Below are 27677 nucleotides of genomic sequence, written 5' to 3' on the forward strand. Positions count from 1 at the left end.
GTGGTAGATAAGTTACAGTTAACAGGTCGATATGAAAGATACTGTGTCCTACTTTCAGTAGATCTTTGGTGCAGTTTTAGTCCTTTTGTCATTGGTTGCCACGTTGCTCATAGGAAGGACAGAGAATATGGGGCAAGAGGACGGAGCTGCGGTAGTCCTTGAGCTGCTTGTTCAGCTGCCAGCTCAGAACAGCCGCCCAGAGCTGCTCCGACATGCACCCTGCAATGACTTCTCTGAGCGTACACCAATATGCCGTGAAAACCCAAACCTTCCGCATTACTCCTAACCTTGATTCAGCTCTCTTGGTGCCAAAAATCTTTTGTGCTGACAGCTGCTGCCATTGTTTCAAACAGAGCGTTACCTTAGTGTGCTCAGAATACATCTTAATGTCACACTTAAAATTACCGGCAGCAAACCCTAACCCCAAGCATAGGGTGATAGTAATGGGGACACTGGAGACAAGGAATTATGCCTGTCTCAGTAAATCTCTCTTCCAAACACATTCCAAAATAGGGTGGAGGTAAAACGTGGAAAATGGAGTGTGAGAAGTGGTGATATTGCTAGTGGTTTTGCTGTTTATTGAACTCTGATATGAATATTGTGAAATTATGAATGCTACTTCCACCTTTTATTGTAAAATTACTAGTGCAGAGCTTACTATTTTGGTGTGAGTTCTGAAGTTATTAACACACGGAGAAATTAATGCGCAGAACTGTCTGGGATTAACAAAATCTCTCTTGGGAAGATTTCCTATTAAAGTGTCCTGATAAGTAAGGGAGCATAACAGGGACTGGGATCATCCAGCAGCGATGTAACTCAGCACCACTGGGTCTGCTCATGGGAAGCTTTGTGTTAGAGTAGTGGCATATTTTTAGGCAAAACTGAGGCACTTCTGGGAATGAAGTGAGGAATATTGGTGTTCAGTCAGGATTTGAGTGTACTGGTAGAGGTGTCTGGGAGGAAACGTGGAAATAGTTTCCTGCCAAAGCCAAACTTTAGGTTCTTTACTAGGTATGTTTGTGCAAGAAGCTTGCACAGTTATTACCTGCTCTAGAAACTCTGTAAAACTTATCTGTGGCTTCAAAGTTACTGACTTAAAGCCAGAATAACTGCAGGCAGTAGAACTGATTCACCTTGCAGTTGATACTGGTCGATTTTGCTTTTTGTCACAAACACTTTAGGCAGTGTTCAGGGCAGGCCCCCACCCTTGTCCTTCTTTCGTGTGGAAACACCAGGGTGGATGCACATCGGGCCTTGCCTACAGAACGTGAGCAGCGCCTGTAGTAGCTGCCATTTGCAAACTCTCTACTGCAAACCTGTTGGGTATAATGCAGAAAAGGAGCAGGCACGAAGAGATCCGTTCCTGGCCTGGCTGCCTCTTGTCTTCATGAGGCCAGGCTACTGGTGCATCTCTGCCTGCATGATGAAAAATGAATCTTACTCCTAAACCGGCTCTGTGTCTGCTTCCAGCCCTTGGAGTGTGTTACACCTGTGCTGGCTAAACAGAAAAGCACTCTAGTATAAAATTTCTTTCTACCAGGAAGTTTTTTATGGTTATGACACTGCATCCTTTTCTTTGATGAGCAGATAGAGCACTTTTATTCTTTCAATACAGAGCATGGTTTGTTCTCTCTCATGGCTCTCCCGTGAGCCCTCTCCAGTTGTTCAGCATCCTGAAGGTGTGGGCACTAGACCTGGGCAGAGGGTTCCTGGGGGAGCAGAGGTCCCTATCCCTCTCCTGCTCCATGCTGGATATCACAGCTGAGGAATGCATAGCTCCTCTGGCCACAGCGGCACGCCGGGAGTGGCTGATTGCTAATTAACCCACTCTGCTTCCCCAAGCCTTTTCAGCCTCTCTTCTTCCCAGGCTACTTCCCCATTTCATAAAAATGTATTCCTGGCCTATGTAAATTTTCCACTTGTATAAATGACTTCATAAAAGACAGAACAAAGAGCGCCTATTTCCCATAGGAGATGTCTAGACTATGATTAAAGAACACGAGTATTTATTTTTTTTTTCCGTGAGTAACCAGGATCCCCGGGCAGGCTGCAATCCAGCACGCCGTAATCCTCCGGGTGTCCCAGCCGGCGGCCCGGGGGCGGCGGGCGCAGGGCCGGTACTGCCCGGCAGGTGGTGCCGCCGAGCCGGCCCCGGCCCCGGCCCCGGGAATAAAGTCGGGAGAAGAAGCGGAGAAATGTGACCGAGATGGGGCAGTTGGTAGAGGGAGGAAGCGGATAGGGAAGAGGAGGGAAAAAGAGAGAAAAAAAAAAAAAAAAAAGGAGAACAAAGAAATCGCGATCCAGAAGGTGGCTGTACTTCTTGGGCTGCGGGGGAAAACTTGAGGGCTGCCGGAGGAGCAGCCAGCAGACGGCTTTGTCTGAAAGGGCTTGCAAAAGCACCACCTAATCCTGCTGCTCCCCTCCCATGCTGAAGGGAAGGAGGGATCCTGGGAGCCAGAGAGGGGGAACTGCCGGGGACTGCAGCGTCGCGGCGGCCGGGGGAGAGCTGAAGTTCCCCGCCGAGCGCTGGGGCTGGTGCTGGGTGTGGGCGCCCGCAGCCCGGGGCGGGGGGGTCCGGGCGGCCCCTGCCCTCGCTGCCCCGCACGCTCGGGGATTACTGGGCGTTTCGAGCCAACAGCAAAACTAGCAAGATTTCAAAGTGAAATTCCGGAGGAAATTTAAAGAGCATCCGGATCCGGAGAAAGAAAGAAAGAGGAAGGGAGAAATAAATCAAAACGTGGAGAGAATCTCAGGCAGCTGAAGAAAGGACGGGAGAGAAAGAAGCTGACACCCAGGCAGAGATGGGGTGAGACTGGCAGTTTATTATTCTTGAATTGCTTTTATTATTCATGGCCGCTGAGCTATTTTAAGGTAATGGCAAAAGAAAGGAAGGTTTTAAATTGCATTTTTTCCCACATGGCAAGCTTTACAGTTTAGACTTGCCATTTATTTTGTGCGTTAGAAAGTAGGTAATTGCAAGTGTCTGCAACTTCTTTAAATAAACTCGTATGTAAGGGAAGCCTCTAGTGATCTATATGTTGTATGAAATCCAAACTGGGAGGCTGGGCGGGAGGACTGGAGCTGGGTTATGTTCACAAACTTTTCTAGAAGTTAGAAATTAGGGATTTTGTTTGGCTGTTGTGACTTTGGCATTCAGTAAAATGGATCCTGTTTGCATTTCTAAATGGATAAATAGCTGATTGAAAATCCCCTGATGACTTAGTTTACGATCCCCCTCAGATTTTCCCAGAGTGAAATAATGCTGCATGGATGTGGCAGTGGATTTTGGCATGGAAGTAGGAGCTTAGTCTGGTATTTAGTTTATGTGCTAGTTATAAGTCTCAGTCGTGTAACTTTAAGGACCTGATGTGTTGTTGTGAGTTTCTTGTGCAGTAAGCTCTTTGTGGCTGTCTAAAATCACAGTGGATCTGTAGGAAGCCTATCTGATCAACTCCCTCCAAACGTGTGGGCTTGACAATGCAAGAGAAATAAATAACATTCTTTAGGGCTTGTTTTCCGTTTGCTAATTTTCCTCTTGGACTACCTAGATAAAATCGAACAGTCAAACACAGATTCAAGAGGCAGAAAAGGTAGAGGCGAAGAATCAAAAGTGACAGCAGTGTAAATCTGGCATAGATCCTTTGAAGTTGGCAGAGTGTGTGCTGATCCAGGTTAAATCAGAAAGCGTCCCTATTTTCCTGTAACTTTTCCTGTGATCCACAAAGTTACTGTAAAACTTCTAGAACTGCCAGGAAGGGTTTAACAAGCAGATGGCTTGGGACTAGCACTTTATTAGAGTTAGTGGATGAAGCCTTCTTGGACCTACCACAGGTACACCCAGCAGCTACGTGATCTCTTTAGAGGGTTGCCAGCTCCCGTGGAAAATGTTGAGGTAGTGTCACCATCCCAGTCTGCTTAGACTTCACTGTGTAATTATAGTGATGTAGTAGCAAAACTATTGTTAAGCCAGAGATGACATTTCCACCCAAAATTCCTTATTTCCACTTAACTCCTGAGATAAAAGTGTCTTTTTGCTTGTACATTGAGCACGTGGTGATTTTGAGTAGCTCTCAGCAGTGTTTAGATTACTCTGGATACAAAAGAGATTAAAAGCACATCACCTCTTACATCGCATTCTGGCAGTTGATTTTAGTTAACTTATTTTTAAAGCAGGGATTCTGGTCTCATTCCTCCATATTAGATTTCTTTGTAACATCATGTTCTGGTTTTCATGGATAAATTCTCCGTGGACTTTTCTGTATCCACTGCGCTGTAGGTACTAATGCATTAGCGCTTCCTCTCTGAAGAGGACAGTTGTAAATAACACTTGATCCTGAGGGAAGTGAATTTAGTTAAGTCCTACCTGAATCTTCAGTGGACACTTAACATTTCTCTGACTCTCTGCTGATAGCATTGTCAAATGTAAATACAGGTAGATGCAACTTACGGCTTCTAATTTGAGCAGTATAGAGTTTACCCACTTGTCACACACATCAAACACACAAATTTACCCACTCTTACCTATACTGTCATCCCACTGACCTCTGCTAAACCAGGAATTTGAACTGGCCTTGTCAGAGCGGCTGCTGGTTGTGCCTTTGGAGCTCTGGCAAGGGCAGGTCGAAAATAGCAGCAGATCTTGGGGACTTCTTCTAGTGAAGCTGAGCAGGCATCTGTGCCTGGAATTACTATGGGTCCTGTAGATGATAATGAAGATGCAGAGGCAGAATGTGTTGGAGGCATGGAGCATTTTGAAATGTGCATATATCTCCACTTCTCTGGTTCTAATTATTACTGGACATATTTTCTGGAATGTATAAAGAATTACTTAGCTGCAGTCTGAGTCTGCTGGGTTTTTTAACTTTAATTGCTGTACAGACTTCCATCAACAGGGCTGTGTGTCTGAAAAGAGCGAGCTGCTGAAGTTTAGTAGCAGAAGTAACAGTTGTCCCAGGAAGGTGAATGCACAGATTGTGTTGTAGACACCCAGTAGCGTAGTGTTCAGCAGCCAGGATGCTCTGTAGATGGAGACTGGTTTCCAAAAGACGAAAAAAAAAAAATCTCTCTCAGCTGAGTTGCGTCTTTAACTGCCCTTGATCTCCTTTTTCTGTGCCTGACCTTGCATGCTTGTCGCTGTTGCCCACGCCGATCCAACAGGAGCATATTCAGCTGGGATTCCTTTGCTGCCCTTTATCTGCAGACAGGCCGTGAGGCAGCTGCTTTTCATTCTTGTGCTAAGCCCTGCTGGGTAAGCTCTTGGGAGCTGGGGGAGGCAGAAGGGAAAGCAGCCCCTAGCCAGCTCCCATTGCTGGAGCTGCATTACTGCACCTTCCCTTTGTGGCTGTGGGGTAGAAGTCTGGCCTTCTTCCATCCCATCTGGACACTAGCAGCATCTATGCATTTTCCCCAAGGTGACATTATGCAGCACAGAACAAAAGCAAAGTTGCAGCTAAGAGGGCTTGAAAACCTGCCTGGTGTTTAGAACAAAGTGCTCCCAAACTTTGTTCCCCAAGCAGTTTTGCAGTTTGTAGTCCTGGGGGTTTGTGCCCAAATCCGGGGTAGGCAATATCAAAGCACGCTCTCTGCACCCATTTACAGTGCGGCAGTAGTTTCCACAGGCTCTGCATGGAGTTACACCCCATCCCTGGCTCAGAGGAAGGGTTAGGCTTGGGGGAGAAATGCAAAGGGAAGGAGATGAGGTTTGACTCTCCTTACCCCACACTTCTTCCCCAAACAGCATTGACACACAGTCAGCAGCTATTCAAGCTGTGGAGGGAAGATAAAAGGAAACAAAGCCAGACAGCAGTGGAGGAGGAGATTGGTTCTCATGCCCTCTCTGTGCTCCAGTTCTGCCTTTTGAAATACTGGGCTCTGTCTGAATCATACTTCTCCCCCTCCGCCCTGGCCACCCCCCTCCCTCAAATTATCCCACACCGTGCTGCTTCATAGGGTTTCTCACACCCGAGTGCCCTGGCTGGTGATCCAACAGAAGGGAGAGCCCTGGCCCTGACGCAGCCAGCACGGCCTCCCAGCTGACTCAGCATGGCAGTGGGCTGAGCGCCAGAGCCGAACCACATATCTTTCTTGCTCACGTGCTCTCACGTACCCCTTTCTGCTCTGCACAAGCTGCCCTGTGAACTGCCATCCAGGAAACCAGACCTTGCAGGGAGAAAGGACTTTTGGGAAGTTAGCAGTGAGAATTGCTATGGTCCCACCACAGCAGCAGAAAAATCCTTACCTGCTGCTGTGGCTGGCAATGGGCCTTTTATCAGAACACAACTTCTTTTTTGGGGGCTTGCTCGTTGTGGCTGCATGTTGAGCCCAGCCACAGGGCACAGTGCAAAAATAGGCTCCTAGGTCTCTGCACTCTGAAGGTGTCCTGCTGCTGTCAGCAGGAACAGCCCCAAAGCCCTTCCTTGCCCTTGTGGCTGGGTACCGTTGTGCCCGTGGTCCACAGGAACAAATGATTCTGCTGGTCTGGTACTTTGTGATTTCTTGCAAGGCGTTTTTTGGTTTGGTTTTTAGATGAAGGGGGACCACAGACTGCCTAGATGCAGAGCAAGGTATTTAAAGCGATTATCCTCTCTGTGTCCAAGTGCAGAGAAGCTCCTCTGTCTGACAAGTAAATGAATATCCCTGCAAAGAAAAGCTGCAGTGAGCGAGAGGAGGTGCAGGCTAGGGAACAGCACATGGACTTCCTAGTGATGCCCTTGACTGAACCCCATCTGGGAGCACCAAGGCAAATGCAGTTAATGAGGACCGAGCTCAGCCTCCCCAGTGCATTCCAGCTGCTGCCGTAAGTGGCCAAAAGACTTTATTCTAAACCTCAGACCTATTCGCTATTTGTGTCCCTGAAGTGCTTTGAACTTGGAATCGCCCACCAAATCTCTCTCTTAAAACTCTATACTTAGGTCTAGGTTTGAATCCTGCTTTTTTGTCACACACCTTGCTTTGGAACTGAAAACAGGACAGAAACATTAGTATAAATTTGGAGAATGGTGACAGAAGGCTTCCCTCTTCAGACCAAACGTAAGGTTTCTTCTCTCTGGTCGTGCAGCAAAGGGTGGGGGCAGGTGAGCAGGATGTGATAAGTAATTCAGTTAACTAAATGGGCATGTCACAGGCAGGCAGACAGGATTGTGAAGCGAGAATTACTGAGAACAAAAAAATAAGAGGATCTCAGTGGGAAAAGTCTTCCAGATTGCACAGAAAATCGGAGGAGAACAAGGACAAAGCCTAAGTCAAATGCAGCTGTGCAGTCGGAAGGAGACCCCTCCCCGCAACCGGTGTAGGAGCTATCGAGCAAAGACATTGCTGGATCCAATAGAAGATCTAAAGCAAACAATAAAAACCTGATTTCTTCCTCTCCATTTTGAAGAGGTCTGGCAGGAGGGCTGTGTTTTAGCAGTTGCCCTTTAGGTTTAGGAACCTGCTGGAGAGAGTGAGCCTGTAACTGTCAAACAGGATTTTCCTAAAGAGATGTGCTATTTGCATTGGAAACACCCTGAGAAAATAAAATTAATAAACCACGGTTTCTCTGAAGTGTAAAGACCCCAACAGGCATCTGAAGTTGGGGAGGGGCAGAGAGAGAAGGTAGCGAGCCTGCAGTAAAATACACTGGAGCTGCCACAGTGCTACTGAAATTTAGACATAAAGATCAATGTTTTGCTGAACAGCTCTTTTGAAGGTTGTCCGTCCCTTCCTTTAACCTGGGCTGTCCCTTAAAATGGGAGATGTTTCTTTAGAGGATTGCAGACCATTACCTTGTAGTGGGAGGCTGGAGGGTGCAGTGGGGAACACACCCTGTTCCCAGCTCTGTCTGTGACTCCTGTGGCTTAAACCAAAAATCTCTTCACCTTTTTATTTCTGTTCTGCTATTAGACTCATCTGCAGGTTTGAGTTTTTCTGGTGAGGATTAGAGAGAGGACTCTGAAATCGTCCTCTTAAAGATGTGCCTAGCAGAGGGATTAAAGGTGGCTTGCTCAAAGTGTAGGTAGATGTTGAACCCTCTGTGCAAGATGGGCTCTGAGGCAGGGCAGGCGAGCTGAGCTCCCAGCAGCCTGGTGGCAGCAGCTCTGCTTCAACTTGGACGCTGTTTTACTGCAGCACGGTGGGCCTGTGTTACTGCGATGGCTGTGTATGTACCGGTCCATACGATCCCACACATTGCAGGTGTGTCAGGGACAATCCTGGCACTGGTCCCCGGTGCTGTCTCCTAAACAGGAGATGCTGCAGTCCCCCCTTTGGAGAGGCCACTCTGGGAGGTGGCTCATCTCCCTTTCTGTTGCGTTCTTGTTGTAGCGGCACTGGGTTGTTTTAGAAGATCACGCTTAGGAAGAGGCCCGCTTGCCTGTAAAGAGGAGGGTAGAGCCCACATCCAGGCAGGACACTCAAGGACAATCCATGCGCCCAGTGACATATGTGTTCAGATTACACAGAGCAGAGGGGGCAGCGCTGGTTTTAGTCTTCTTTTATGCCCACTGTTCTCCTGCTAGGTAGAATGTGGTGCTGGTGCAAGGGTCTGAATTGATGCCATCTGTACCCCCTTGGCACAGGGTGTGCTTCTCCTCCAGGGCCTTGGCAGTGTGTCCTAACGTCACAAGGTCCGTCATCCAGCCTTAGCAAACTCAGTCCCTTTGGCCTGCTCGGTCCATTGCTGCTCTGCTGAGACCATAAATTAAGAGGACAAATGATGATTCGCTCGCCTGGAAATGGTGAAATAAGCAGTTATTCATTAAGAAATCAATTTGGATGCTGTAGAGAGAGGAATAATGTAAGAACCAAGGTGGAAATGAGACCAGCGTGCAGTTTTACATTGTGTTAATGATCACTGAGTCAGAGACTCCAGTCAGTGAGCAAATAGGGAAACAATTGATCCACTCCCTATACTCACGTGTCCTCCCCAAACACCCAGTGACCTCCTTCCAGCTTCTCTTTAAGGAGAAGCCACAAGAGGAGGAAGTATTTGGGTCTTTACTCAGGCAGCATCCTGGAGCCAGTTGCTTTGCTGATGTGAAGACCACGTTAGGAATAGCTAGATCGGTTAGATCATCTCTTCATTTCATTTTTAGCTATTTGGTTTTCCCTGGTAGCTGGAAGCCTGCCACTGGAGTGTTAGGGAACGTTCAGTGGGGACGGGTCATTTTTAAGCTATCTGTGGGACATGGGATATTGAATTTTGCCCTTCCCCCCTGGGCTGGGAACAAATACTGGCAGCAGAGAGACCTGGATCCTTTCCAGTTGCCATCAGGCAGTTGCTGATCGTGTCTGTGTCTCAGCCAGATCTTTGTCCTTTCAGTCATTTGCTTTGGTTTTTCTTAATTATCTGCGAAGGACAGCCCTGGGGGGATGTAAGTGGTTTTATTTACACATGCCCTTTTTCACTGCTATGCCTGTATTGTTATGGGGACTCCCAGCTGGGAGCAGGAAAAGAAATGTCAGCATTTAGGGATGTGTGGCTATCCAGCATATACACTTAAAACACAGGGGAAAAGAGGGCTGTAGCGGGAGAGGGAACATGACAGTTTGAATCCTAGGCACTTTCAGGACTATTTTTAAATGCTTTGTAGTGTTTTTGGAAACAAGAGGTCAGCAGGTTGGCCAGAAGCAAGCTGAACGCAGACGGATGCTCCTCAGACATTACTCTGCTCATGCACCTCAGACCTGGCTTTCAGCACCTGTGTTTTCCCTGCTCTGAACTTCCCTTGGCACGTACGCCAGTGCCCCGCAGTCCTGCCAGTGTCCCTGCCTTGCTGATCCACTCAGCTGTGCTGCGCTGTGTCAAACCCTGCCGTGGTCCTTTGCTGCTAAAGCAATCGTAGAAAGGGTGAGGCAGAGCCATTTTCCATTTAATAAGCCATTTGTGAGTTCTTGGAGATGTGCCCTGAGATTTGCAGACTTCTTGCTTCTCTCTTGGTTTGCATTGCTGCCTGCTTTTTCTGGTTTTTGTTGTGCTCCAGCACTTGGACTGTAGGAGAGCTTTTGTTTTGTAGCATTGGCTTTAACCTTGTCAGACAAGCGAGTACTGAAAGGCAGGTTTCCAGGCTAGCCAGCATCCTTGACAATGCAATTCTTGTACTAGCTGGATACAATTTGTATCATTTGATGGATTTAAAACAAACAAAGACTTATTTCCCCTACACAAGCAATGCAAAAGGAGCACGAACAACTCTGTGCTGTTCCCAAGCGGAGCATAAAGCTCTTCTTGACCATTACCTGCAGAACTTAAGCAACTGCTTCCTAGAAAGCCCTGTCCCCATGCCAGGCTGGCACTATGCTCAGGGAGTTGAGAAGGCAATAATGTGCTGGCCTAATAAAGCAATCTCCAGTTGCCATTATTAGGGACGTGCAAGTTGGCAGCAACTGTTCCATTTGCAGTGAGAAAAAGAGGAGATGTGAAAGATAATTTCAGGAGATTCCGCGTAGTTTGCTTCCCTCGGAGGGAGGTGGGTGCAGGAGTTCCCTCCTTGGCACCAGGCAGGCAGGTGAAGTTGCTGACAAGCCCTGCGGCTGTTGGTGCCAGTTTGCTGTCTGTTGGAAGCAAAGCACATCTGGTGTAACTGGCAGCAGGCCTGTTCGGAGAGTCTGTGAGACTTTCACGTTCGTAACTACAAGGGATAGACCTCTCGCAGGCAACGTGAAGTTCTGTTGCTCCAGGGAAGACCATAAGGCACAAACAAACATATGAGGAGTGTCGAGACAGCAGTGATTATGTGAAGGCAGGAAAAGTAGAGTGCTCTTCCACATCAGCACCATCGGCGGCGCATATTTCGGTGTACCTGAGACTGGGAAAAGAGCATGCATGCCCAGGGGCCGTGTGCTGGGCAAGAGCGCAGCCAAATCAGCTTCATGTGAGTAGAAAAAGCAAAAGCTAACCCCCGTGAAGATGGGCTTTTCCCCTGTCTGACAGGCCTTCCAGTGGCATTTTATTTTCCGCTCCTGGCGCTCAGAAGGAAAGTAATGCTAGCTTTTGTGGTTAGTGACGCTGTCATTACAGGACAGTTGGCATCTGGGTGGCCTCCTGAGCCTCCCCTGTCTTGGAGGGATCAGTAGGAAGGCAGTGGGGTTTTCCAAGTATTAAGTCACTCTTAGCTGGAGAGCTGGAGGCAGACCTAGCAGAGAGGCTCTACAGGCATCCTTCGTCATGCAAATTCACTTTCTTATGCTTTTGCTCCCCTTTGGAGATGTGCAGTCTCAGTTGATATTGGGGAGAGCAGGGTGGGGACCATTTACTGGCGAGACTAATTTACAAAGCAAATGAAGAGCGCGGCTGTCCCGTGTGTCATGGGGAGATAGCACAGGGTGGCCGCAGGGGTTCCTCCATGCTGGGGTCTGGGATCCTGCCTGGCTCTGTGGAGCTCAGGGCAGGGACTGCACATGGTGGGTGCATACCCAGGTGCTGCTGCAACCCCATCTCTGCGGGCAGCGAAGGGTTACCTCCGGGAATGTCAGAGAGCTCCGTCAGGATGCATGGCAGGGGGCTGTTTGAAATGTCGCTTGGCCTGAAACCCGCTGCAGTCAGCAGGATGTTTGCCATTGACTCTGGGTGCAGACCTCGCTGATGAATTGTGAGCACAGGAATAGCTGCTGTGCGAGGGGTGATGGCTGAGGAGGGTTTTCCGTCATGCAGCCAGCATCATGTGTGCGTGACTGGAAACACTAGAGCCATCCAGGCTCCTCTGTGGCCCTGTCCCAACAGCCAGTGCCTGCTGCCAAAGGGATTTACTCCGGTTACACAGCTCACCCAATTATCTCCCGTGACAGGGAAGAAAACTTGTTTGGTGATGAGAAATCATTACAAACTACAAGCTTTGTGAGTTTGGGACAAACGAAGCCCCTAAACGCTGCCTGGTTGAACGCTCTGTCTGTGCTCTATGTGATAAATAACAGCTGACTTTTCCATCGCTAGGAAATGAATCACTGTGGAGACAAAACCAAAAAGGAGCCTCAGTCCAGCTAGGAGACCTGAGAAGGAAGCTGTTGGAGGAGAGACGCGTACTAACTCCACTGGCCTGTAGTCTGTCTTACCCTTACTAACAAATGTCAACAACTAGGTAACGTCCTTCCTCTCTTCTTTCTGACACCAGCCCAGGACCTGGGGGAGAAGCATCAGTTTTTCCCTACTCTGTAGATAGTGTGTTTCAAAGGATAAGTCGCGATCCATGTAAAATTTAGTATCTGTTAGTGGAGCCTGGAAAATTTAAATCTCATTCCAAAAACAGACTGTGAATGAATAAAACCAGTCAGAGAGGATACTGAGAAGAGGCTGGTTTAGACCCTCGTGCAGTCTGCCTCTGAGCTAGCAGGGAGCATTTAATTTCCTTCCTAAGTTTTGGTGACGGGATCAGAAAGCACCAGGTACAGTTGTCTTTGGATTGATGGGAAGGTCTGCTCATTGCAGCTGTGAGGACTTGGAATGGGGAGGAAATGTAGATGTCTGGATTTTGGGAGCTCGCACGTAGCAGTGACTATGCCTTGTTTGCAGCTGTCATGGGAGTGTGGGATGTTTCCAGTCACATCAAGTTTCACTAGGTTTGGGTAAGGAGTGTGGCAGTGGCCAGTGCCTTGGGTTTTAACCAAAGTCAAATGAAGACCCCAAGCCCAGATGCACCTGGACTGTTGTGTCATGGAAACATTCCTTCCTGCCTCCTGAAACGCTCAGTTTGCATCCTGATGCCCGAGATTCATCTCCTTATTTCAGTTCAGATATTACTGGTTACATAATCCAGGCTGTGCTTGGTTTAGTGCTTTCTTGCAGCAGCTGCACATTGTGTGGTGAAGTGTTTCCTTTAATTCATTGTTAAATCACTTGCTCTTAATCCTGCGATGTGACCTCTCGCTGCAGGATGTGCTTCCCAAGCGTGAGTCAAGGGAGGAAGAGCTGTGCTGAGGGGAAGGCGCTTTTTGTGCTCACATCCCAAACACATCCTCCATCCATCCCTTTCCCTAGAGCTCCAGCTTGGAGATATCCTGTGAAGTACAAATAATACAGCAACCAGAGAAACCCTGTACCTCGGTGAAGTTGCTGTGAACTGATCGCTAAGGTGCCGAGGGATGGTGAAAGAATGCTTCAAGTCGGGCTAAAAATAATATAACCCCTAATCATTAGCATAACTCCGCCGCGCTGGCTGTGTTGTGCAAGGCCATCTGATACTCCCCAGACACGAGGCTGTGATGTCCTATTTGCATTTCTGCTTGCAAATTTTGTGCCCATCCTTGGGTGAACATGCATATAAGATCTACTAACCTGAGGGCATAGTCTGTTATTGCTGGAATGACCAGGCTGTGGTCTTTGGAAATGTCCGAAGACTGTAGAGGAGGACAGAGAAGCTCTAGAAGAAGGTAAAAACCTGTAGTTATGCGCCCTTGGTAGCTTTGTTATTGTGCCAAGGGTATTTTCATAGACCAGGGTCACTAGTGTGCAGTGAAAACTGCTGTCATCGTACTGCCTAGATGGTGGGCAAGTAGGAGGCATAAACAGCTGTGGGGTTTTACTTTGCAGGGGCATCAGCCAGTGGTCCCCCAGCTTCTAAAATGTGCTTTAGAAGAGTGCCAGGGATGTGGAGGGCTCCTGTGAAGGGCACAGAGAAGCCCAGAGGTCTTGGAAGAGCAATTCCCAGGAATGTTGGAGAACTTGGGTCATGAATAAGAAAGGACACTAGATGATATCAGCCCAGACAGTGGGGAACTGCTGCTCGCTGCACAGAGGCTCAGTGAAGGGCTGCTGGTTGAGAGATGCTGCGTCCTTGGGGGCCGCACTGCTTAGCACCTTGCGTCTCGGATCCCGGGAGAGAAGGCGAATAGCAGAAGTGCTGCTGGCGGTGCATAATGCAACACAAGTGCCAGGAAGTCGATGCTCTTCCCCCGTTGCTTAGCTTCCCCTCTACCCTGACAGCCCTGATCGTTTCTCTTGCAGGGAGCAGCCAATCTTCAGCACCAGGGCACATGTTTTCCAGATCGACCCTGCCACCAAACGGAACTGGATCCCCGCCAGCAAGCACGCTTTAACTGTCTCCTATTTCTACGATGCCACACGCAATGTGTACCGGATCATCAGCGTGGGGGGCACCAAGGTAGAGGGCGTTTGCTGACAGCACCACAGATTGACAGCAGGTTTTTTTCCAGCCAAAGTCTGTTCTAGTGATGATGGTTTTGGTGTTAAGTTGGTCAGTTCTCAGCAGGGGCACTCTAGCATCTTCACTACAGAGAATGGAAGGTAAAACACGGCCTCCGTGCTCGAGTGTATTTAGTGTTAGACTCTAGAATCCATGATGTTCCCTGGGGTCTGACGTCATCCCTCCCTGCCCCACTCTCTTCTCCCCACCTGCTCCAAGCATGCAAAAGGGTTTTCTGAGAGCCTTTATCCTGTGCTAAAACCAGCCCCTGTAGATGTAATGAAATCACAGACAGAGGTTGAGGGAGTCTCAGAGGCAGTCTGTTCAGTCACTTCCACGATATGTGATTAACTCTCCATAAACTCTTCTCGATAGACATTTTCCCGACTTGTTCTTGAAGACCTTCAATGGCGGAGATTCAGCAATCTTCCCAGGCAATTTATTTTGTTGCTACCCTAACCAGCAGAGAGTGTTTCGTAATAGCTAGTCCTGACTGCTGTTGAAGCCTTTTTGGTTTTTTTTCTTACTTGCTATGAAAATGGAGAACACCAGAAAGTTGTTCAGTCCCCAGAGACACGCTGTCTCTTATCTTCTTTTCCAGCAGTGGAGGCCCAATGGAGCTGATGATACTGAAGCTTTTTTTGGAGGGTGGAGGTTTTTTTTTTTTTTTCTCTTCTTTTTCAGTAGACAAGATGATTTAGATTTGTTCATGTCATGTAGCCAGACTAGAAAGCCTTTTGGTCACTGGAACTCTGAACTGTTATCTTATAGATTAAAAGCCAGAGCTTCTAGCCCTAGTTCCTAGAGTGCAGAGGGATTATAGCGGTCAGTCCCACACCACCACCCCAGGGCAGCAGGACGGAGTTTTCTCTGACTCTCATTGTTGCCTCTCTGTGCAGGCGATCATCAACAGCACTATTACCCCCAACATGACCTTCACAAAGACGTCCCAGAAATTCGGACAATGGGCAGACAGCCGAGCCAACACGGTGTATGGATTGGGCTTTGCTTCAGAGCAACATCTGTCCCAGGTAACGCTGCAGCTGCTGGGCAGGGGGAATGTCCCTGAAACCCTGAAGGGGAGATCAGCCCCTGGAGAAAAGATTTTAGGAACCTGATGTAATGCTGTTCCCACTGTACTAAAATCTAATGCAAGATGCAAAGATGCTAGGAAGAGCTTTAAAGTACTATTTGAAGAGTGTTTTGAGCATCACAAATGAAATTAGGACTTTGGGCTCAATTTCTGTCATTGCTACTTAGCTATTCCCACAGCCCTAAGTAACAGAATTATGGGCAGGGGCAGGAAGGGGCTATTCCCTGAATTTTGTTATTAATTGAAGAGACATGTAAAAACATGTTGAATGAAGTAGCAAAGGGAGGAGGAGTAACCCAGGCATCAATTCTAGTTTGTTCCTCATTTCAGCGTAGCACCAGAGTTACTTTTCCGCTCCCTTCTAGTTTGCAGAGAAGTTCCAGGAAGTGAAAGAAGCAGCCCGTTTGGCAAGGGAGAAGTCCCAGGATAAAACAGAGCTGACCAATCCTGCCCTGAATATCACATCTCACCAGGTAACACTTGGAAAGGGCCGTGGGTAAAGCTCACTGCAGAACCATCACAGCTAGGGGAAATGGCCACTGCGCTGATCTCCTCTAGTAACTTCTTCCTTTTGTCCCTTTCTCTCCGAGAGCTTTCTTGCCAGACACTGAGGTTGGAGCTTCACGTTTTGATGACACCTGTGGCCCTGAGGTCACTCTACTGAAACACATGAAGTAGATTAAGTAATTAGTGCCTAAGTGGAGCTCCTGGGAAGGTTCATGCTCCTCCCTCTTTGCCAGTTAAGCTATCAGAATCATTTGATGTCTTATAAAGCCATGCTGGAGGAGTTTTTGGGTTTTGTTGTGGTGGTTGGGATTTTTTGGTTTGATGTTTTGGGGGTTTTTTTTTATTTTTTTTTATTTAGAGCTGCTGGGTGGGCTCTGTGTGACAATAACAGGCAAGCAGCATGCAGGAGTGCATGTCGCCTGGTTGAAGATCATAGGAAGGAAGACACGGGGAATTTCCAACCATTTTTCTTCCTCTTCTGGGGCTGCAGAGGGTTCTTCTCCAAGTGTCTCTGATAGGTGATGGTGTTGTCCATGGGGGGCTGTGGAAAGAAAAACTGATTTCTTAGAGCTGGTGGCTGAGGAGTCCTGGCCAGACTTCTTCTGTTTCTGTCAGGTTTCCACTGTGGAAGAGAAGCTGTGCTCTGAGAGTAGAAATCACTCCCCCTTCCTGAGAACTCTCCCCTAAGGTAGAAATGCATGCATGACAGCCAGTCATTAAATTTTCTTTCCCCCAGGAGACCAAGCCAGAAAGCTTAAGCCCATCACAGATCATTCTCACGTGTGTTGCACTTGCAGTTGTTACTTTTCTCCCTGTATAGCTAAACCAGCTCCAGCAGTGGTGGGATGGAGGGGAGAGGATAAGCTGTGGAGAACTCTACCCTGCTTTTTCCCATGGTGAAGCAGTTCATGCTGATGGTGGAGGTGCCCTCCCAGATCGTTCACTCCAGAGGTGACTCTGCGTTTCCCAGAGCTCCTGGCAGCAGGAGAGGAGCTGTAGGATGGAGGACACTGCGTTCTCTGGGCTGAGTACAGATGGAGTGGCAGCAGAGGAGGAGGAGGGAGTGTGAACAGTACCTTGGCCTGCAGGAAAAAGAGGGGGAGGTGGAGGCGGTGGCTCTGCAGAGACTGGAAATGTTATGTGGGGTGCAAAAATGGGGGAAATCTGCCTAGCTTTTGGCTCCTGCTAACTCTAAGCCCCATCCTAATGGGTGGCAAATGAAGAAGGGAGTAGAGTAGAGCATTCATAGCAGAACCAAAGTTTTAGGTAAAAGACCCTGGTCAGTAATAATTGTCCAAGACAGAGATTCATGGCCAGCTGCAGGGTCCAGCTCCCCTGGCCAGGAGATGGAGGCTGGGAGTAGAGATACTCCCTCTTGTTCTATTTACACTGGGCAGAACTCATCAGGTGCCACAACAGGACATGTTCATCTCCCCTGTGCTGCGATGGCAGCTTGCAGCAGAAGGGCTGAGGAGGTCAGAGGGTGAAGGTTAAACACAGATCAGGGGAATGGCCTGAGGCTCTGTTCCTTCTTCTTACCTGACTCAGCAGTGCTAAAACTGCCACAGTGGGAACCCACGCTCGCTCTTGGTGGGAGAGCTCGGACACAAGTATGCACGGCCCCTGCCTGCAGCCATCTGGCAGCCAGCATGCTGACACAGTGACACACGCGGTGTCCCCTGCAGTGTGGGCATGCAGATCTCGTCCTGCCTTCCCCAGCCTGTACATCCATCGGCCCATCATCCCTTCTCCCACTGCTGATTCACAGTCTCTACATTAGTAGAGCTTCAAACATGACTTTTGTCCTTGAATAATTGATTGTGTTTCTGTTTGCAAGTGAGCAGAGAGCAGATCTGTCTCCTGAAATTGAATCAGGGCTCCCTCATTTTCTGCATCTGCACTAGTTTACTTGGGCTTCAGATTTTCGGAGCTGGGGAAATCCCAGGATAGCAGCTCTCTTCTGTCCTCTCATACCGTTTAGGCCAATCCCCATCACAGAGTTTGTCACTGTGGATAATGTAAGCAACAAACCAGTGTGGAGCATCTTCAATTGTTAGCTGTTTCAGTTGGACTCACAGGGACTCAACACACCAGAACAGGAAATTTCTGCCCCTTCCCTGCCTCAGTTTCCCCACCCTGTGGAAACGGTGAGGTGGGGTTGTGTTTTGCAGGTCTCACTTCTCAGTCACTCTCTGGAAGGCTTCTTGAAGCTGGCGTTCAGTACATCTCATGGCCCTGTCTGGCTCTATTTATAGATGTCAGCCGACTCCGAAGGCAGGTGGCTGTCCTTACCGCAGGCATCGAGGGCTACCTACCAACTCCAGCAGGCTCCCCAGCCATCTGGTCTCACAGCCCCCAACGTAGGATCCCAGAGACTCATTGCTCAGAGAGCCTTTTTATAGCTCAGTTTGCCCTGTCAGTGCCAAGCTTCTTCCCTGCTGGGAGAGGAGACCATGCAGACAGGGTCTTCTGGAGTGGCTGGAGGATGTAGAGTCTGCTTTGGCTTCTGCGTATTCACCTCTGCTCCACTGTCAGTTCGCTCCAGCCGCGTTGTTTGTCTCTGCTAGCTCTGATGTGCGCAGGAATATGGAGCCATGGAGAAGGGTATACTTTGGTGCAGGGGCTGTGAGTTTCTTCTCCCACACCTTTGGAAAACGGGTGTCAGAGTCATCTGAGCAATAGCAGAGCTTCCCTCCCTTAAGCCTGAGAAACACGGTCCCAATGGCAACTGGTGTTTTCATTTAACGTACAGAAGCTGGACTTACAACTGAACCCAGGTGGCCTGGCAGGTCTGTGTTTAGAGTTTACGAAGTCTTTCCACTGCTCTGAGAACTAGCAAGACAATCTTATTAAGATTGCAGCAAAACCCTGAAACGGACAGCTTGAGCAGCTCGAGTGTTGTGCACAGCCGTGGGACTCGAGTTACAGGCTGTAACATCGCTGGCATTTGTCAAGGGGAAGTTGAGGGCCAGAGAATTCAGTACCTCAAGTCGGGTGGGAGGAATAGCTGGTGTGTGCAAGCTGTGAGCCCACCTGCTCAGGGTGTCTGCGCGCTGGGATCGCTGCCCCAGCGTGACATGGAGACGGGGAAAGGGAGGACGCGGCAGTAGGGCAGCTGCTGGAAGAGCTAAGCGCTAACCCACCTATCCAAGAGAAAGCCCTGTGTCTGCATAGCTTCCAAAGTCATTGCTGTGCTGTGACGGGTGCTGCTGTGCCATACATGAGGAGCGGCCCTTGTCGTGTAGACAAGCACAGCGCTACCTAGGAGTTAGGATCGAAAGCCAGGGTTTCTCACGAGAGTGCAGGGACTGAGAACTAGCCCTGTGAACGAGTCTGCAGAGATCGTGTGGCCACACGGCCTGTCTCCACTGCTGTGTGGTGACCACCTCTTCCTCATCCCCCAGGTACTTCCCAGCCCCATCATCAGCTCCAATGGGCCAGGAGAAGATAAACTATTCCGGAGCCAAAGTGCCGACGTCGAAATAACAACAGAGAAGGAGAGGTTGAAGAAGATGCTTTCAGAAGGGTGAGGCTGCCACAAGAGCTCTCTGCTTCCGACTCCTAAACTGTCTATTCTGGCAGGATTTGGTGCATGTCCCTGTCATCCCAGTGCTTGCAGAGCCCTTCAATGACTGAGTGGCCTCATCCCAAATGTTTTTGACCCAATGCCACTTCTTTAGGTAGCTGAGTAATTCCCCATGTCCGCTGCTGCTCAGACCCTCCACCGTACCAATTTCCCCTCTTCCCCAGTAGAAAGTTATTGCAGCTTGGAGGTGAAATCTGCTGTTCAGGCAGCGTGGGAAGGAGAATGCTTTGTGCCCGCAGTGGGGATGAGTTGATGCCAGTTATCTACAGATCAGTAGTTTGTGATACCAGAAGATGTTCACACTTTTCCAGCTGGCCCAGGGCTGCATTTGTGTTAATTCCCCTGATGATTCCAGCAAAGTCCCTGCTGCTTCTGCTCTTTGTCTGTTCAAAAGACTCTGGGCTGGATTCTGCCCTGTGGCTCCTGTTGAGCTCCCAGCTGAACACTTAGAATATTTTTAAATCAAAAGCAAGTGTCCTTTGCTACCTTCTCCTGAGTCTGGGGTGGTAGGGTTTTATTCAAAGCAAACTCAGATCTAACAAGGATTTTAAAAATGGATTCACAGTGCTACATTACAAAACTCCATTATAGTAGCTGTATCTCCCCCACCCTATTAATCTCACATTGTGGTTTCTGCTGTTTCAAGCAAGCACACGTGGCCTCAAAGTCAAATATTATCCGGGTATAAAGGAAGGAGATGCAGATTCAGGGCTGGAAGAAGCATTTAAATTTGGAAAACGATATGAAAGCCAAACAGAAAACTGTGGAGGAGCAGGAGCTGCCTGGCACTTCCAAGAGCATGATGTCAATGCATGTTAGCGCTGGGGGAAGAAACCTTCCTGCTGAGACTCTCTTATGCTCTCTTGCACACTTCTCCTGTTCTCTCCCACAGTTCAGTGAGTGAGGTCCAGTGGGAGGCCGAATTCTTCAGCCTCCAGGACAACAACAACAAGCTCGTGGCTGCTCTCCATGAAGCCAATGCCAATGTGGACCAGTGGAAGAAGCAGCTGGCTGCTTATCAGGAGGAGACGGAAACACTGCGGCAGCGGGTGAGCACAGGAGGGCCCTTGCAGAGCAGGTCAGAGGAAGCCCCATTCCAGAGCAGATGGTGCCCTTGACCCCATTCTCCCATCAGTTTCCATGGGTGTCAGCAGGAGATGGGATGGAAATCCAGGATGCTGCATGAGCCTGGCAGGGAAAACATGTCAGGGAATAAGGCCATGTAACTGGGGAGCTCTCAACAAGAGCTCCTGTTTTCTGCAGAGCAAGTTGGGGGTGTGTCGAGTCCCTGTGGATAAAGGGAGGAAACCAGAGCACAAAGTCAAAGAATACCAGCTTCCCTTCAGATTTTCTGGGGGCAGTTCCCAGCTGCCAGCAATACTGAGTAAGGCCCATGCTTCCCCCCACCAAGCCGGGCATCAGGGCAATCTTCTGGCTGCTGACAGGAAGGATGAAGATTGCTTTATCTGCTATAATTAGCTTGAATCCAAGCTGCAACATCATGAAACCCGGGTGACACAGTACAAACAAGCCCTTGTTCGGTTGGGATAATAGGATCTTTTGACCTATGTAATGTCAGAAAGGTCACAGATCAACTGAGGAGGCCTGTGTGCATCTGGGCAGAGGAGTGACAGTCACACGGTTGGGTATGTTGGGAGAGAACTGCAGAGTACTTGGGAAAGGTTTTAGGACAGCTGAGGTTTGGCTGGGAAGGGACTCCGGAGCCCTGGAGAAGGCAGCATAAAGCCATTTCACTTCGAGATAGCTCATTCAAAAGACAGCAGGGGTTTATAGCAATTAACGGCTGTTTCCACTTGATGGCTGTTGTGTGGCCGGTCTGTGCAGCAAACAGCCGTCCCCCAGGATTCACTGTGCCCATGCTAATTCTCCGTGCTGGAGTCAGACAGTAAAAGAGCTGCACGGAACAAATTTCTCCTCTGCAGTGGGAGGCTGCCCTAGGTATAGCAGAGATCTTGGTTGTGCGTGTGTAGATGTGTGGTTTTGGGCTGGCTGGGACAGGCTGTCGCTTCCCTGCCATTGCTCTGTGCTTACTCAGCTGTTTGGTGGCTGTTCTCACAGCCAGGAGATAGGAGTGAGGATTTTGTGAGCCGTGGGTGAAGGGCAACCGCTGGGGACTTCTGCAGAATCACAGAAGAACCTGTTACTCAGTGAAACGTCTAGATTATTGTCCCTAAACCAGAGCATTTTGGGACCAGAGCTGGTTGATTCTGGCCATGACCCCTCAGTCTGACAGCTCCCAACCACTGTTTACGTGGACTCCCAATCCAGGTGGTGTTGCCCTGCTGCCCCTGCTCGTGGGAAAGTGTCGCACCGGGGTCCGAGCCCCATCTACGTGAGAGTACCCATCACGAGCTGCTCCTGTAGAGCTCAGTGCAGGCCTTGTGAGAGCTTGGGCCCCAGCAACAGCTGCTGCTTACCTTCTGACGAGCCTTTAAAAATGAATCATTTTCATGAATAATCTAAGCCACTGGGCTGAATTTTTCAGGAATGGGGAGTACACTTGTGCAAACTCTTCCCCCGAGCTCTGCTGTGGTTGAGCTGCACTCCCTCGCCCTCGGCAGTCTCTGCCCAGGGATGCAAAGGGAGCTGGATCTAGCGATCGCTTTGGGTTGTAGGCTCGTGTGCTTGATGTCAGCCAGTCGAGCTTTGCTGGAAGTGCAAGACTGCAGGAGAAAACAGACACGGAGTCTCTAGACCAGGTTTCACCACAGTGTGTTTCTGTGTGTGATCTAGGCAGAGCAGGAGGAGAGAATTATTTCCTAACAGCCCCAGGGTGGGAGCTGCTATCCTGTTGTAAGCCCAGTTGGGTTTGCAAGGAAGCCAAAACATGATGGAGAATGACTGTGGGTGATGAGATGTCAGGACATTCCTGTATCTCTGAGCACGCCTTCCCTGTGCTTGCTTCCATGTAGGTAGCAGAACTGGAGTCACAGGGGGCTCATGATTCCTCCAGCGAGAACAACAAGGAAGAGCTGAGCCAAACCCTGGAGGAGCTGGAACTACTGATCAAGGCTAAAGACGAGGTAATACCCCATGAAGCAAAGCCTGAAGCTGGGTGGCCTGTCAGTCACCAACACCCGGTGTGTCATTACAGCTCGTATGAGATCAGAGGGCACCTCGTGCTGTTGCATGTGCTGCCTACGCAAGCCAGGAGCCTCTGTAAGCCAGTGCAGCCCCCTCAGTGGTCTCCCACCCAGAGAAGCAAAGCTGACTGAGAGTAACGTGCTGGGAGTTTGCCATGCAAATAGCCTTGAGTGGAGAATCTCAGCCACTGCGCAAACGGCAGGGCTGTGTCTGACCCCTTCTCCTCTCAGCCATCCGCAGCTGTGGTTAGCCTCTAGTGTAGGAATTGCTTCTCCCTTTCACTGCATTTAAATGAATGATTTAAAGCAGAGTTTTCATCACAGAGGCTGTGATGCAGGGGAGATGTGGAGAGAATCTCTCTGATTTGCACATCTGCAGGCGCTCTGGTGGCTGTGCTTCAGCAGAGTGGGTGGACGGAGCCTTAGGGTTGGCGCCACAAAGCAAGGATAGGGAAGGGGGAGGTGTTTGTTTTGGGGTTCCTGATCCTTAGTGAGACGAGATCTCTCCCCCCCCCCTCCCCAGACCTGCTGAGGCAAGAGTATGCAGAGGCTTTCACCCAACAGCTGAGCAGGGACCCTGGCCCCAAGAATCCAGGATCTCATCTTAACCAAGGATGCAGCAGGGTGCAGAGACCACTGAACCTTGCTGGCACTCCACTGGTCATCTTGATTAGGGACTAGGGGCTTAGAGGGAGGCAGCAGGTACAGCAGAAGTAGAAGGTTAGAAAGGGAGATATTAAAAATTGGAGCTGAGTGTGGTTATGTGATCCTCAGAGTGAGGGAAGGAGCCTTGGTTGGGGTATGTGGTGGGAGCTAGCCCCACTGGGACAGGGGTGGATCTGACATGATGCTTTTCCTCCTTGTGTTTTAGGAGATTCAGATGCTAAAAAGCCAGAAGTGTGGCCGATGGGAAGCAGAGGGTGAGCGTGAGGAGACACTGCAGAAGCTGCAGGTAAGGATGGCAGATCTGGGACACCTCTGCACTCAGAGAGATCCATCCCCATTTCTCCTTTGAGCCAAAGAGTGAATGCCGCAGAGCTGCGATGCCTATCTCTGCCTCTGGATGACGGGAACAGGTCCCTGCCTATGTCTCTGCCTTCTTCCACCCTCCCTGCATCTCTGAGATATGACGTGGGGCACAGTCAGCAGGCAATAGCAAGCCCAGCCTTCACGTACTCTGCTCTAGCGCTGGCAGTAGCCCCTGACATGGGAGTGGAGCAGGACCCGTGATGGCCCGTGACCCTCCATCTCTCAGAAGTCCTGCTTGGCTGGCTGGCTGGCCAGGGATGGCTGGGGAGCAGAGCTCTGACGCTGGCTGGCTGGCAGGAGGGATGCAAGCTGTGCTGCACCTCAGGGCAAGGACACAGATGGAACCACGGTCTGTTGTGCAGTCTCTGGGGGCACTGCCTGCCTGTGTTTACCTCCAAGCTTCTGAACGAGGGGATCTGCTGCAGGACTCACCCCCGTACACAGGCACTGCCTTTCATGGCAGAATAATGTCTCTGAACATCAAATGCCATCAGACCTGGAGATGATAGGCATGTGAGGAGATCTGCATTTCTAGCACCTTTGCAAACTGTGGGCAGATGCCTGGGTCAGGGGAACACGTGCTCATGTGCGTGTGTGTGCCAGGGTGCTGTGGCTCAAGATAGGGACATCCCTTGGTGAAAGAACTGATGGAGACCTGGGCTGGCTGGGTTGGTACCCCGGAGCTGGGCTGCTAGCAGGGCTGTTTTGTGAAGATAAGGGGGGGTGGGTCTGTGAGCAGCCTGTATCAGTGCTGGGGCAGCCACCTCACTGCATGTGTGTTCTTTGGCAGGAGCTGGAAACACGCAATGCAGAGCTGGAGCAGCGTCTTCACCTAGCTGAGCAGACGCTGGCAGAGACCCTAGCCGAGAGGGAGAAGATCCAGAATGAGGTCACCAAGGTGGCAGAGATAATGGATGTGAAGATATTTGAGCTCAGTGAGATCCGGCAGGGACTAGCCAAGCTGGTAGAGAGCAACTGAGCAGCAGCACGCTCAGAGGAGACACCTCCGGAGGAGGGGAACCCCAGCTGGGACTGGTCACTGACAGCAATTACGGTCACAGAACAGCCTCGAGGTCTGTTTGGGCAGGATACGCCAACATACCAGCAGCTGCCTGGACAGTGTGGAGACCAGCCGCAGCCACTTACTGCCCGCTGAACACCCAGACAGCGGGCAGAGAGGACCTGAGCTCCTGAATCCTCTACAGGGAGCATCTACGAGTCACAGCCAGACCTCTCTGGACCCTGTCATGGCTGTGGCGTGGTCCAGAGACAGCAGCTGTCCCCGTGCTGCCTTCCCAGCCTCCCTGCTGCCACACTGTGTCTCCCACGTTTTTACAGTTTTCTAAGGGAAGGGGCTGAGCAGCCTTCGCGGTTTTTTCAGTAGTTTTTTAGGAAACCACTTGCCTTTTGCAACTAAGCTGCCTGTTTCCCTGCCTAGGGAGGGAGGGAGAAGTTCTAGCACACTGAGGACAACAGTTGCTCCTTCTCTTCCCCAGCCCTAACTACATCGCGTCTTTCTAACAGGATCCGGTAACACTGGTCACTGTCAGGAGCTTCCAGAGGTAGCAATGTCCCCACTGCAGAGAAGGGCGCTTGCCTGCCCGTGTGTCCTTTCCACTGTTCAGTCACACCCTCCAGAGGAAAAAGAACTGCAGGTTTTAAAGCTCTTATTAGTTTAACACAGTGGGATTTGATGACTCGTTAAAACTTTAAGCTGAGAAGAGCAGAGGCTTGGTTGAGAAAGGGGCACTTGAGAAATGGGACATCCCCGAGGGGATGGCCAACAAACTGCCAGATTGGCATCTCTCCCGGCCTCTAAGGGCTGCAGTTAATTGAAATTAAATGGAGCAAATCGCAGTTGCTCTTGGTTTCTTTTGTTCTCTTTTTTTTTTTTTTTTTAATTGGGAAACAGTCCACAGAGATGTCCTGCTCGGTGTCAGCCGTGCAGTATTCCTTGTGAAGGGTACAGGTCCCAGCTTGCCATGCTTGGCCAGATGAAACGAGAACAGGAGGCGTTCAGAGCATGCTGAGACCGGTGCCCTGCAGGGCCTGTGGGAAGCTTGTGAGTTAACATAGATGTTGTCTAGTAATAAGAATTGAGCAAGGCCCGAGGGAGGCACCACAGAAACCTGGAAAGTTGTGTGTGTGTCCCCCACGGCACCCGCTGCGCCCCCGTAGTTACCTAGGAGCATGCTTAGCCCTGTGCTGAATGACGAAGCAGTGTCTGTGTAGAAGTAGTTAGTAACCTTACAGGAGTGTTGATGGATTTGGATTTTGTTGTTGGTTTTTTGCCCTCTTTGCCGCTATAAGTTAGGCAAAGACAGCAGTAATCCTGGGAATGTTTCGCAGGTCTGCAGAAACTCCGGTACTTAGCAAGGCCTGGCTGCCAAGTACTGCCCTCTCCGCACCCAGCCGAACCTCGGCAGACCTGTGGGAAGGCGGTGCGGCTCCTCGGAGCCTGCCTCTCCTTTCACTCGCCTGGTGACCATGAGAGGAACCCACAGCTTCCACGCGCTGCCTGCAAGTCAGGGCAGGATTAGGTCTGGCACCTCGGGTATCTGCTGGAGTGGAGAACTGCTGGTGACTCTGTGCTGGATTGTGTCTAGGCAAAGCCCTTCCCTGTGCCAGGAGTGATGAGGAAACATTGAGATTTCCAGACCTGCATAGCCATGGAAAGGTTTTTTGTTTTGGGGTTGGGGTTTTTTGGGGAGTTTGTTTGTTTGTTTGTTTTTACTTCCCTTTTTTTTTTTTTTTTTTTTTCCTTGCATGAAGCGTTCTCACAACTGTATGAGGCTGGAGCTACTGTAGTAATATTTGTTTCGGGGAGTTTAAGAAGGGAAGGAAGTAACTGGGTGGCAAAAATTTCTAGGGACTTGTTTACCACCCCATGCCAATGTCCATATTCTATTCCTACAGGAGCAGCCTTCTTTTGAAATAGAGATCAGCTCCAAGAAAGGTGTGTTTGGTTTGCATCTCCGTCACTCTAATATGGAGGGAGGAGGGTGGGATTTGGGAGTATGGGAGAAAGAAAGTTGAGCCAAAGTTTCTTATGTTCTGTACTCCTCCTCCTCCTCCTCTCTCACACTTCTCTTCTGGGCTGCGACCCACAAGGAGGAGCTGGGTATGGATCCTTAAATTCTGGCAGTGCCCGTTTCATAGCCCTGCCTCTTGGCCAGTGCCTGTGTGATGGGGCTGGCCAGACCAGCGTGTGCCACGCCTGGGCGAGTCATCCCTCCCCAGGGAGGCCACGCTCGGACCCGTCCCAAGAAGTGAGAGGGAGGACCTGAGTCAAGCTGCTGCACATCCCAGCAGGACTCGGCTCTGAGTGGGGGAGAGGCAGCCAGGGCCAGGCTCTGTTTAAAAAATACCAAGAAAAAAACCCCACAGTGCTATGAAAAACCACAACTTTTAGGCTGCTGCTTATCCTCGTGTCCCATATGAAGCCAAAGCCCAGGTGCAACTGTGCACAAGGTGCCTGTGGAAGCAGTCCTAGCCCCCAGGTCTCCCATCGTTATGGTGTGTAAAATCGGCGTTGAGAGTGCTGCCAGGCTCAGACTGTGGACAGGGTATCTGGGTACCAACAGGAAGGGGTGCTATGCACTGGTCACGCAGGGATCCGGAAATAGTGTCTCCTGTCACGACTCAGCAGCTCAATATCTGATATCCTGGGGAGGTGTGACCCCTGGGAAGTCGTGTCTCTCTAGTGGGGGAGGTATTACGCCCCGTCATATCGTTAAGTGCAAATTCCTCCGCTCAGCCCTTGTGAAATCAGCACTGCTGCAGTAGGAACAAAGAGGGCCCCTTCGCTAAACGTCTCAAGCAGCCTGTTCATTGCAAACAAGCAGCGCTGTCCGTGTCTGCAAACTTTGCCATTGGAGCCGCCGTGTCCCTGGCGGGATGCTGGATGCTGTTTCCTCGCGCACAGCCTGCCTTGAGGCCGGCGGTACTTTCCATGCATTTGCTGTGCGTCGCTCTGTTGGCTAGTCACAGTCCTGGCTGTGCTCCTTTGCTCTCCCCTAGTCAGGAGCCAGGAACAGAGGCCATTTTCCTTTGCACTCTTCCCCACGGGTGCTAGTTGCAATTCTTTTCCTTGCCAGAATAATCTGAATAGTGGCTTTATGATGAGATCTGTCCTGTGCTCAGCATTTGTTAAAAGTCTTTTATTGAGGCATCGCAGGGCAGTGTGATGGATGGTTCTGGGCGGCACTTTCCGTTGCAGTCTTCCCCTTTTCTAAACTAATGAA

At 49.9% G+C, this 27677-nt stretch overlaps 1 protein-coding gene across 7 annotated transcripts in view; it reads left to right on the top strand.

The window, feature by feature from the left end:
• The first annotated feature begins 2199 nt into the window (after positions 1-2199).
• The window catches only part of HOMER3 (homer scaffold protein 3), a 33018-nt gene continuing 7540 nt past the window's right edge, over positions 2200-27677 (top strand). Inside the window, exons 1-12 of one of the 7 annotated variants that reach the window (XR_008574269.1) lie at positions 2201-2806; positions 11909-12053; positions 13916-14072; positions 15014-15145; positions 15573-15680; positions 19119-19240; positions 20193-20349; positions 22234-22344; positions 23276-23356; positions 24224-25088; positions 25783-26110; positions 26350-26389. Coding sequence is in view for 4 of the 7 variants with exons in the window: in XM_054805096.1 (XP_054661071.1) it covers positions 12040-12053; positions 13916-14072; positions 15014-15145; positions 15573-15680; positions 19119-19240; positions 20193-20349; positions 22234-22344; positions 23276-23356; positions 24224-24412 (1071 nt within the window). In the remaining 3 variants the exon portion in view is untranslated. Of the gene's footprint in view, positions 2807-9617; positions 10851-11908; positions 12054-13915; positions 14113-15013; positions 15146-15572; positions 15681-19118; positions 19241-20192; positions 20350-22233; positions 22345-23275; positions 23357-24223; positions 25291-25782; positions 26111-26349; positions 26390-27677 lie in introns of those variants that run through there. The other 6 variants (XR_008574271.1, XR_008574270.1, XM_054805096.1 and 3 more) reach the window with 6 other exon arrangements.

The sequence above is a fragment of the Grus americana genome, chromosome 28, assembly GCF_028858705.1.
Source record: "Grus americana isolate bGruAme1 chromosome 28, bGruAme1.mat, whole genome shotgun sequence".
NCBI lineage: Eukaryota > Metazoa > Chordata > Aves > Gruiformes > Gruidae > Grus > Grus americana.